Genomic DNA, 11,614 nt, shown 5'->3' with positions numbered 1-11,614 from the left:
CCAAATTTAATGTAGCGGCTTTGTAATTTTTTATGTTTAAAATTTTCCCACTTGATGTACCAATGAAATCTAATAAAATAGATCTTTAGAATGCACTTTAATCCATTCCAAGTGATCTCAAAACAAACAGAAATAATTCTGTTTTTTACGACATTGAAAACCTTTTGTTTACAGCTCCTTGTAATATCAGTGCTTGCTTTTCTTCTTCAAGGTCTGGCCTCTCGCGCGCCACCACAATTCCCAGTAGCTGGTCTTGCATGCCTTCCGGGGTGATCATGAAGTTTAATAACGTTACCTGGAAGAAAAGAATATATGTGTAAAATGCATCGAGCTCTAACCCTAAAACAAAGGCTACCTCTGGCAGTCGGATGTATGACAATGGAACTCCGGGAGGCTGGAGGTTATAATCAAAGACAGAAAAGCATGGTTGTTGGATTAAAAACCCACAAAACTTTGTCATAGTTGGACTTGTACTATATCAGAGGATTTGTCTGGGTTCATCTATTCTCATTTCAGAATGAGGTGCTGAAAAGTCCCTAACACTGAAATCAGTAAGAATCAGGTTGAAAACAACCCTTCATATTGGCTGGACCAGCTAGTTTACATTTTAAGAATCCTGGCAGTGTCCAAATAAAGGACATCTTCTAAAGTGAGCAATGAGGAAAAGAGCGCTGAGTCCTTGTCACGCGGAGAGTATTTTACAATAGATGATCAGCCTCTACTGGGAGCTGAGAAACTGGCACTTTTCAGTGTCCATCAGGCAGCTGTCAGTTGACAATGGCTTCGCCCAGAGGCCTAACGGCTTCTACACCGCATCTCTCGGTCACTCACAGCTTAATATTCTCCCTCTCCTGTTCATCCCCTCAGACAGGTAATCATGCTCCAGGTCTCTATTTTTAAAAAACAAAGCGCAGCCAAATCGTGTGCTGCTCCCACAACTTTCCCAGCCAAGGAGCAATGTCTTTATGTGCACAGCTGCACTGATCAAAACCGCTACTTAGCGACGCTTTCTGCCTCCACCTCATTTCGTTGCCCAGCCCTCTCCAATCTGCCCCCTTCCTCCCTCTGTGGACCCCTCAGCCCCCTCAGCAATAAACCACAGCAGCCTCCTTGCTGCTGCACTGCGGAGCCCCAACAGCTTGAGCTTCCTGAGCTTGGCTCCCACCGGAAGCCCCGCTATTCGGATCGCCTCTTCCTGGCTGTCGCCTGGCCAGGGTCTTACATAAGGTCTGTGCCTGCGCTGCGTCCTAAGCCTGCCACACTGTGCTCTTCAGTGCCTGTTGTCTAAGCTACAGCGAGCCCACCGTGGACGCCCACTCACACCGACTATGCAACGCCTCCTTCTGCCAAAGGTTTGCCCCGCTTCCTCAGCGGACCCATTCCCGCCCGGTGCCGAGGTGCAGTCTGTTAGCCAGGCCGTTCCTGTGCTTCTTCATGGGGTCCCCGCTCCCTGGAGCGCACACACGCACCGGGGCAGCCCTGGTTTACTCAGCTCTCCAGGCCAAAGTGAAAACAACGATGTGTCCTCTCTGCTCTGTTGTCTGGCACAAAGCAATGAGGTGCAGACCACAGGCGACGGGGTCAGGACACTGACTGGGAACCAGGTCTACAGCAGAAGGGCGTCCAGCCCAGGCCAGGAAGCCAAGGAGGGCGTCTCTCAAAGAAAGGACCCAGCGCCGACGCTCATAGGACGGCAGCAGGGAGCCACAGGGAGGCGGGGGCAGCAGAGGCCTAGGTGCTCCGGCGCTGGCTGCCTTACAGTCTCCTGGAGAGCTGCGAAACCATGGTGTCCAGAGTCCGATGTCATCGGTCTGGAATGGGGCAGGGAGGTGAGGACAGAAAGGCCTTTAGGGACCTGAGTGTGCAGCTGCATGGGGCATGAGCACCCCCAGGGAACAGCACAGGGAGCTTGAGTCTCGGCGGTTCGCAGCCCATCCCTGGCGCAGGGGTAGCGCACAAAGCCACCTTCATAGACCACGGAGGAGTGAAGGAGACGGCATCTGTGGGTCACAGGTATCTGAGAATTCAACACCCACAGTCATCAGAAATGCTGATCACCCTTGGAAATGCTACAACAATTCCAGCAATTAACATAAACCATCAGCGGCCACTCACTGTTCCTGCAGGCCCCACCGCTTCCCTGCCGGAAGGAGCTTTCTGCTTGCGAGGTCCCTTCCCGGCCCAGAGAACAGTTCCCCAGGGTGCACCAGTGAGCACCTTGTCCTAAAGCTTCCCAGACACCATGCAGCACACCTTACCCGGACTTAGCCACTGAAAAACTACCATTTTGGCACACTGAAATCTTAGACCTTTTAAAAATTGGAACTTCTAAATAGAATCAATAGAAAAGAAAACAGAAACGCAGCGGGCAAACCACCCGCGTGTGGCAGGTTATAACCAACCACAGGTGACGTGCGCCCTCACCCACAGGGTCCGTGCCTGGCACAAGTGCCATCCCTCCCAACGCTCCACAGCCCCACACCAGGCAGGACCCAGGGACACCGCGGAGACGTTTAAAACACAGGAGAGGTACGGACGCTATGTTTTTGAAAAGCTCAGTGATTTCTTCAGCACTTTTGCCCAATTTGTTAACTGCTGGCATAGCCCACAAAGGTTTTCCTGCCCTGCACACTGAGAGTGGGCACTGCTGCCCCAGGATCCTGGCTGTGTTCCCGGTCTCTCTTTTCACACGTGGCGACCCAGTTCTGGCTCCTGGCCGGGAGATGCTGTGTTTTCTTGCCATGTAAGAGAATCCTCCCTCTGAGAAAACAGAGTAATCTTGGTTTTTGGTAAGGAAATTTCCTTTCTGGGGTCAGTAAGTGTAGACCAGCATCCTGCAGTAGCCCTGGAGAGACAACTCCCCTCTCTCACCCAGGCCCAGGCACTGGGTGGACTGGATTGAACTTTCCCTTTATTTTCTCCAGGCCGGCCTCAGATGCCCCTCAGTAAAGACTGTGTGGACATAAAATTTAAATGAGATAATAAGCAGCTTTTTAAATCGAGCAGTTTTGAAAACTCATTATGTAGACACAATTCTCTACGGCTGTGGCATTTATTCAGAGGGAAATTACCATGTGCACCTCTCCCGGTGCCCCCAGAATGCACAGGTGACGTGGGCTTCAATCCCAAAGCTTAGCAAGAGGTGCGCGTTGTAACTTTCCCCTGCATTCACCCCGAGAAGGTATCCGCTCCTGTTCTCTGAATGTCGTATCTTTTGGACTCAAGATTTTGCAAATGTAGCCATTTGCTCACAAATAAACACTTAAAATCATAGGAATATTGAGTCAAAAGTTTATTTCCATTCAGCCTCCAAGGGGGTAGAGCAGCATATGATACCAGCCCTTGGGTGTTTTTGAATGCAAAAGGTAGTAAAAGACCCTAAAAAAGTAGGATCAAGAGGAAGTATTCTAATTTGTAAATTAAAGCAAACACCTGCCTCGCTCTGTTTCCTAATCCCTGTTTAATCAATCCCAGCAACTAAAATAACGAAGCCATACGGCACTCCAGGGATCTTCCGGATTTCAATGCCAATCACAGATCGGCCTCGGTGCTTTACGACTTCTACCGTCACCAGTGTTAGCGAACAGAGGACCGTTCCTGTCATGTGGGTGGCCTCACATATTTTACCAGAAAGTAAAAGCGGTTTTCTGTTATTTTAATTTTTTTCCCCAAATACAGCTTTGGGGTTTTGTCATTTCCTCTTAATGCTTCATTCTTTTTCATTTATCTTGAAAAGTCCCACAGCAGTGCTACTATCTAACACTCACAACACGGAGCTCTCCTAGCACTTCACAGCCTTCTCGCTGCTTTAGGACAGACGTCAACATCCCCATTTTACAGATGAGGCCGTGAGGGCACCAGGAGGGTAAAGTCCTCCACCCTCCACCTGGTGAGCCACCGCGGTCCAGATCCACGGCCTTAGCTACAGCACAAGCCCCTCTCCTCGTGGGCAGATGGCAGACTTTCTTGGGCGTTCGCACAGCAGCCTGCACTGGGTTAAACACAGCGGCGGAGCATTTTCGGATTTTAACATTCTGTTTTCAGATTCAGCACGAGGTCCCTGTCTCTCTCGGGCCTTCCTAGCACCCTGGACGTCCCAGTGCGTCCTCAGCTTGAGCTCCAGCTCCCTGTAGCTCCCCTCGCTTGTTGCCTTCACACAAAGTCCCACTGCACACTCGGCACTGTGTTCACAGGGTGTATTCACCTTGGAAGGAGCGAGTCACCCAGCCTGGTACTCTGCCTCTCTGCGGAGAGATTCCTATGCTCATTTAAATATTTCACAAAATTCGTCGGTAAAGTTTTCCTCTGTAAGTAACCTTCAGAGTCCCAGTCAGTCCTCGTTACTCACCCTTCACCAGGTTCGCGCACCCCACACTTACTGACCAGGGCTACGAATCAGAAATAAAAACCAGAAAAAAGACGTCACCTGAAACCTGCAGCTCGGCTGCAGATCAGCGTCTCAAGTCACCCACGACACGGACAAAAACCCTAAGCTGACTTTATTCTTCAAAGGAAGTTTTAGCGTTTCGGAAGAGCAGTGATGGAAAACGGTTCTTTTGAGTAATTCTGTAAAAGCAGATAGCACAACAGGAGCCTGAGAAAGAATAATGCAGTTCCACGGCTGAATTCCAGTAATGAGCTTACTATCATTTGTGCAAAGAAAGCGAATACGTCATCTCCTTCTCCCAATGACAATCTCAGAATGACACCACTCACAGAAGTTAGATTCTGATGGCCTTTTCCCCGGCATACAGGAGGCCCCGTACTCAGACGCACACACAAAGGCAACCTTTGGAGCTTATTACAGTGATGGCAGGAAGTGCAAAGAGGGACCAAACCCAACGTTCCTAGGGAGACCTGTTCCTCTTTGCATATCCTCAGTAGTCGTAAAATGCGGTCAGAGACACTGGCTCCGGGCACCGACCTTCACCGACGTTTCAGGGAGGTAGTGAGGGTTCCTCAGCTTGGTGGTGATGTAGAAGCGGAAGTCGGGGGTGTACTCGATGACGGAATCCCCCAGCCGGATGCACAGGCTCCCGCCCTGCTTGAAGGTCTGCTTCAGAAGAAGAGGCTCCAAGACTGGGTCTAATTCCTCTCCGACGTTCTCTAGCAACACTGCAGTAACATCGGAAAACATTCCGTTACGTTCAATGTCGGCTAGACATTCACTCCCCACAGAGCTTTTCAGCCTTCTGGGTTGCTTGTGTTCTAGGTTTCTATGAAATCACGTCTGTCTTCCGAGTAGAGGGAATGATGCCATAAAAATACTGCATTACTGAGGGAAGGGCTTATGTGGTGGGGACCTGGTCCCCTGCCTGCCCCCAGAGCCCTCACCCTGCCAGGAGACACTACAGACCCCTACAGACCCGGATGCACCGTGGATCCGAGATGGCCGTGCAGAGTCAGCCGCCACAGCAGACAGAAAGCGTCTCTGGTGTGGTTACTCACACGGCTACTATATCTTCAACTAGAAAACTAACTCGTGCTTGTTGTAAAACATCTAGAAAATACAGGAAAGTATAAAGAAGAAGCTGGAAAACTATTTCTACTAAGATGTTCCTACTCTTTCTTCCTTTCTCTCTCTCCCCTTAAATATTTTCCTTAATTGATTGATACCAGTTATGGTTTGCTAGAAAATGACACAAAACTATGTAGGTGTGATAATCCCTTACTGAATGAGTTACTTTTTTCCTTTTAAGGATTTTCATTCATCCTTTCTCATGCACAGCTGAGACTAAACAACATCTCAGAGTTTGCACCCTATTTTTCTTGACCTGAATTGCACGAATAGTGTCCCATTTTTAAAAACTCCAGCAAAGATACCAGTCTCTTCTCACCTTTTAAACCAGCGATCTATTATTAGGGATTTGGAATTTTCCTGCTCTAGGTCACCAACACGCCACGTCTCCTGTTCTCAGCTCTCCTCTGACGCACTCTAGGGAGGAGCCCCTGGGGAAGAGGTGGCGGCACTGTGAAGGCCCTTGTCATTTCGCCAGATAAAGCCTCCTCGCCCTCCAGCACTGGACACTACGGTCTTGGATCGGGGCACTTTCTGGGGCGCTGTCACGATGGGGAGAGGGAACCCAGGGCCCTGGGATGAGAGGTACTTGGATCGAGATTACAGAGACACTACTACACTTCCAAGGTTACCCTGGCTAAATGGATTCCTAAAATTGTGCTCTTATCAGTTTCTGCCAGTGCTGACATGTTGGCCCAAGGAAGTATGTCTGATGCTTTTAAAGCTCACTTTCATTTTCTACTTGCATAAAATGATTACTTTTCAGGGAGAAATAATCCGAGTACATTACATTGTATTAAATATGTTAATCTTCCATTGTTTAGGTTGCCTCATTTTCCACAATTATTAATAATGCTTCGGGGAACACCCTTTGGAACAAACCTTTGTGTTCATTTCTGGTTCCTTATCAGGCTGGAGTCCTAGAAGGGGAACCCAACTACTATATCTTCAACTAGAAAACTAACTCGTGCTTGTTGTAAAACATCTAGAAAATACAGGAAAGTATAAAGAAGAAGCTGGAAAACTATTTCTACTAAGATGTTCCTACTCTTTCTTCCTTTCTCTCTCTCCCCTTAAATATTTTCCTTAATTGATTGATACCAGTTATGGTTTGCTAGAAAATGACACAAAACTATGTAGGTGTGATAATCCCTTACTGAATGAGTTACTTTTTTCCTTTTAAGGATTTTCATTCATCCTTTCTCATGCACAGCTGAGACTAAACAACATCTCAGAGTTTGCACCCTATTTTTCTTGACCTGAATTGCACGAATAGTGTCCCATTTTTAAAAACTCCAGCAAAGATACCAGTCTCTTCTCACCTTTTAAACCAGCGATCTATTATTAGGGATTTGGAATTTTCCTGCTCTAGGTCACCAACACGCCACGTCTCCTGTTCTCAGCTCTCCTCTGACGCACTCTAGGGAGGAGCCCCTGGGGAAGAGGTGGCGGCACTGTGAAGGCCCTTGTCATTTCGCCAGATAAAGCCTCCTCGCCCTCCAGCACTGGACACTACGGTCTTGGATCGGGGCACTTTCTGGGGCGCTGTCACGATGGGGAGAGGGAACCCAGGGCCCTGGGATGAGAGGTACTTGGATCGAGATTACAGAGACACTACTACACTTCCAAGGTTACCCTGGCTAAATGGATTCCTAAAATTGTGCTCTTATCAGTTTCTGCCAGTGCTGACATGTTGGCCCAAGGAAGTATGTCTGATGCTTTTAAAGCTCACTTTCATTTTCTACTTGCATAAAATGATTACTTTTCAGGGAGAAATAATCCGAGTACATTACATTGTATTAAATATGTTAATCTTCCATTGTTTAGGTTGCCTCATTTTCCACAATTATTAATAATGCTTCGGGGAACACCCTTTGGAACAAACCTTTGTGTTCATTTCTGGTTCCTTATCAGGCTGGAGTCCTAGAAGGGGAACCCACGTTCAGGTGTTACGAGCATTTGAAAAGCTATTTATAGTGCCAAACTGTTCTCCTCCAAAGCTGTTTCATTTCGGAGTTGCAAAGGGCCTTCATTCTGCCATCTGTTTTAAGCCTAATTTTACATCATATCGCTGTACTTGCCGAGGCCGCACATCATGCTGACACCGGCTCTTCTCATTAAAAACCCTTGTTCTACAGTGAATCCAGCGCAAGGGGCTAAGAGAAAGCCAGCTATGCCAGCTCATGAACAGCCAAGCAGGGATGCAGATGTGGCGGGGAGGGCAGCCCCTTCTGCCCCTCCAAATGTCCCTGTGACACTCTTAGCATTGCGACTTTTACAGTCTGATGGGTAAAAAATACTGTTAAAATCTGTACTTTGGACAAAGTGTTTTTTAGCTGCTTTTTGGCTAAGTCATTTTTATCTTCTGGAAGTTAGGTTAATAGACTTGCCAGTTTTTCCTCTGTTGGGTGTATTACTACTGATGATTAGGTTCAGTTGTAGGTGGCAGAAATCCTAAAATAGTGGCCACACCGACAAAAGGAATTTGTATCTTCTGTGAAGGGGATGCCTACTGTGGTGTCTGGTCCATGACAGCTGCAAAATAAATGTCTGTTGCTTGAATGAATAAACACACATGCAAATGAAAGAAACATCAGACCCAGTAAACAATCCACATATGAAACCTAAATTTTCCTGAAATGATGTGTCTCCTTACTTTGCACTCTGTGCAGCCTAAAACACTCTGTTCTTCCATACTGCATTTCAGTAGTAAAGTAAAATTAGCTTTCTTCCCCACCACTGAGAGCCATAATTTGTTTTGTTTTTTTGCTTGGTAGTGGGGATTGAACTCAGGACCTTGCACTTGCAAGGCAGGCAGCAGCACTGAGCCAAATCCCCAGCCCCTCTAAACTCTAAATGGCAGAGGCACTTGAATTCCCAGCGATCCTCCTGCTTCAGCCTCCCGAGTGCTGGGATTACAAGCACATAATCCTGCCACCACACTCTGCCATGTACTGTAAATTTTTTTAAAAGCTAGAAGAAAGGATTTTGCATGTTTTTATCATAAAGAAGTGATAAATGCTTGAGAACATAAATGTGTTTATCCTGATTTGAACATTATACAACATACATGCATATCAAAATGTCACACGGCACCCAAAATTATGTATAAATTTAGGTCAATTTTAAAGTTAATTTAAGAACATCAGTTGAATCAACAGGATAATGTGTCTGTGTGTCCACTCATAGCTAAAACTTGGAAACAGCCAAATTGCCCATCAACTGGAGACTGGATGAAGGTGTGTGTGTTTTTTTTTTTAATGGAGTACTACTCAGCCATAAAGAATGAGAAACTAGAGACTTTTATAGCTGAGTGGATGCACATGAAAGCCATAATTAAATGAAATTAAGTCACATGTGTAAACACCGAATGGTTTAGTTTATCTGGTGTGATAAACTAAAAGTGTGAATAAAGATCAAAATGTATAACTGACATTGTGTAATAGGAAGAAAAGGTCTAAAGGAGTAGGGGAAGTGAGGCTGGGGTGGGGGAAAGGTAAAAAGGCAAACAAATACGAGAAAAGGAACAACATGGAAACAATACCTTTGCAAACAGGGAAAGGTGGAGCGGCTGAAAGGAGGGCTGGGGAGTGGGGAAAAATCAGAAGCAAGATAAGACACGTGAAGTGCGAGATCCCAGCGATGAATGCAACTGCACTGTATGCCTAAAATGTACCAGTAAACTAAGAACCAAACAGAAAAGACAGGCACTCACAGTCCCCACTCCCGACCAGGACCAGTACGGGCCGGCCTTGGTCTATTGCGCTTCCCAGCCCAATTTCCACAGCGTCGCCTGGGGTTCTGCACCTACCGGGAGTGCCGAACTGGATGCAGTTTTCCAGTGTCCTGACGTAGTCAGGGTCACTTAGCTTGATGAGCTGAAGGCTGTTGGTTTTTTCCATGTTCTTGATCCACTTGTTGGCCTGGCCCTGAGGGTCTATCATCAGAGGCCACCGTCTCGCGTTCCTGAAAGGGAGGGAGGGATTACACTGCCTGGCCACCACTTGCTTCCATGCTGTTCAGTCACACACCCACAGCTCTCCCGAAGTGTATCCTTGGGCAGTGAACCCTTTCCCTTTGTAACTCACTGTGAGAAATTAAGTTCTCAAAGCAGACGTATCAGACAACTACACAAACCGTCCCACGAAGTGCATGTGCTCTTGCGCTGCTTTTGGAAAACTACTCTCCCAGTAAATAATGAAATATGTCTCAGTACAATCATGACGATGCCCGAGTTGGAAATCAGAAGCCCAGGTCTGCCATGATCAATCACATGACCTTGGGTTAGTGACCTCACTTCCTCAGCTTCTGCTTGCTGTGATTGTGCAAGAGGAAAAGAGAAGGGATTGTGCCATCACCCTCGCCCTGTCCCTCTCCCTCTCCCGCTCTCTCCTACTAAAGATATAATGATCTAAAGAAAAGGTGAAAGGCTAATTTCAAAGCACCAAAACTTCATAACAGCCATGGACACTTTGGTGTTAGTGCAACTGTTGACCCAAGCTTTGTCTCAAACTCTTGTGTGTTTAATGTGATCTATGGAGCTCGTTTCACATTTGCGTAGTGATTGGAAATACAGTCTATACAACCACTTTCCTACAAACGACTCAAACGTATCCTTGTTGAGAGCAGAGCAGCACTCCACTGTGTGTAGACACCGCGCTTTCTTTATCCACTCATCTGTTCATGGGCACGTAAGCACCTTCCAAGATTGAGCTGTTATACACTGTGCTACTGTAAACATGGGCTCACACACAATTAAATATCTCATGGTTTCTCTCCTATGAGAAATCCAGAGCATAAATAAATTAAGAGCAAATGGGAAGTGAATCAAGAGATGGAGGGAGAGGAAGGAGAGGAGGGGAAGGGGACGTAGCAAGAATTAAGGTGTGTTTCACACACGAACCAACTCCCCATGGCACATGTAAACCACTATGTGCTGCAAAGATGGACTCGTGAAAATACAAAGGCATTCTCTGAATGTCAGGGCTTTGTACCACAGGCCAGTCTGACCTTACTGCTTTCTTCCCCTCACACCCCTGCTCGTGACAAGGACAGAAAACTCCATACCCTATGGGCGGGGAGTCAGAGGGAGCCAGAATCTGTCCTCAGACAGGGGACACAGCTTTCTGCCTTCCGGGAAACTTAATCAGTCTTGAGAGGGCCGTTGTTTGCCTTCCTCTTACAGGCTCCAAAAAACACGGCCATAATCGGGGCCAATTTTGTAAAGATACAGGCATGTTTCAAAAAAAAAAAATGAGCAGAGCAAATTCACCCAAAACATCAAGAGGAGAAAATGAAAACCAGCTGGGTGGTGGTGGGGGGAGAAAGAGGGGGAGAGCGGTCGGGAGAGAAAAAAGTAGAACTGGGACAGGATGACAATTCACTCTTCCTAATGGGATCTCACTGGGAAATTTGTCTCCCAAAACAGAAGTCATATTTTTAGTACATAAGTTAGACCCTTGACACAAAATACGCACCTTGAACGCTAAAGAAGAGAGCGTTGCTCTTCAATGTCTGCCTGATACAACACAGCGGCCATGCGGGCTGCCATTAGCAAAACACTACCGACTGCGAGGTTGCCGTGTCAGATACCTTTTCATGGTTCGGAGCCTGCGATCTGGACCAAGGTGTCGACAGGACTGGTTTCTCCTTGGCCTGCAGATGGCCTGCTCCTCCTGGCTCCCTGCCTGCCTCCTGTCTATGCAGACTTCACGGTGCTCTTCTCTCAGGGCTCTGCCCCTCCCACCCCAGCCCACTTCAAGGCCTCCTGCACATGGTCACACTGAGGGACACAGCTTCCGTGTACGGGTCTGTGTGGGTGCGCTGCGGTTCAGTCCAGAACGTTAATTAACTTAGGGGACAAAAGACCCAAAGATTAGTGCAGTACCTTAGATGCAATTCTATGATGAAAAGAGAAGAAAATAAGGAGGGATGAGAGGAAATTAGAACTAAAAATTATGACCATATAAAAGTTTTTCTTCTGTCATATTTCAGAAGTATTTTTAGGCATGAAGGATTGTATTAAAGCATTTATGCTTCCCTAAAGAAATTCTTCCCGCCGCTGCCACTTTTTTTTTTTTTTTTTTTTTTTTTTTC

The 11,614-nt window shown here is 47.0% G+C and overlaps 1 protein-coding gene across 2 annotated transcripts in view; it reads right to left on the bottom strand.

The window, feature by feature from the left end:
* Dnah7 (dynein axonemal heavy chain 7) overlaps window positions 1-11,614 on the bottom strand; it is a 211,976-nt gene that overhangs the window by 47,848 nt on the left and 152,514 nt on the right. For both annotated transcript variants that reach the window (XM_010631953.2, XM_010631954.3), the window contains 3 exons: window positions 9,330-9,484; window positions 4,925-5,115; window positions 162-295 (listed from right to left, as the gene is read on the bottom strand). In XM_010631953.2, the coding sequence (XP_010630255.1) occupies window positions 162-295; window positions 4,925-5,115; window positions 9,330-9,484 (480 nt within the window). The remainder of the gene's footprint in view (window positions 1-161; window positions 296-4,924; window positions 5,116-9,329; window positions 9,485-11,614) is intronic.

Source organism: Fukomys damarensis, unplaced genomic scaffold (genome assembly GCF_012274545.1).
Source record: "Fukomys damarensis isolate Sample0158 unplaced genomic scaffold, DMR_v1.0_HiC HiC_scaffold_26, whole genome shotgun sequence".
Taxonomy (NCBI): domain Eukaryota; kingdom Metazoa; phylum Chordata; class Mammalia; order Rodentia; family Bathyergidae; genus Fukomys; species Fukomys damarensis.
The sequence above is the reverse complement of the archived record's forward strand: the minus strand, read 5'-3'. Positions and strand labels throughout refer to the sequence as shown.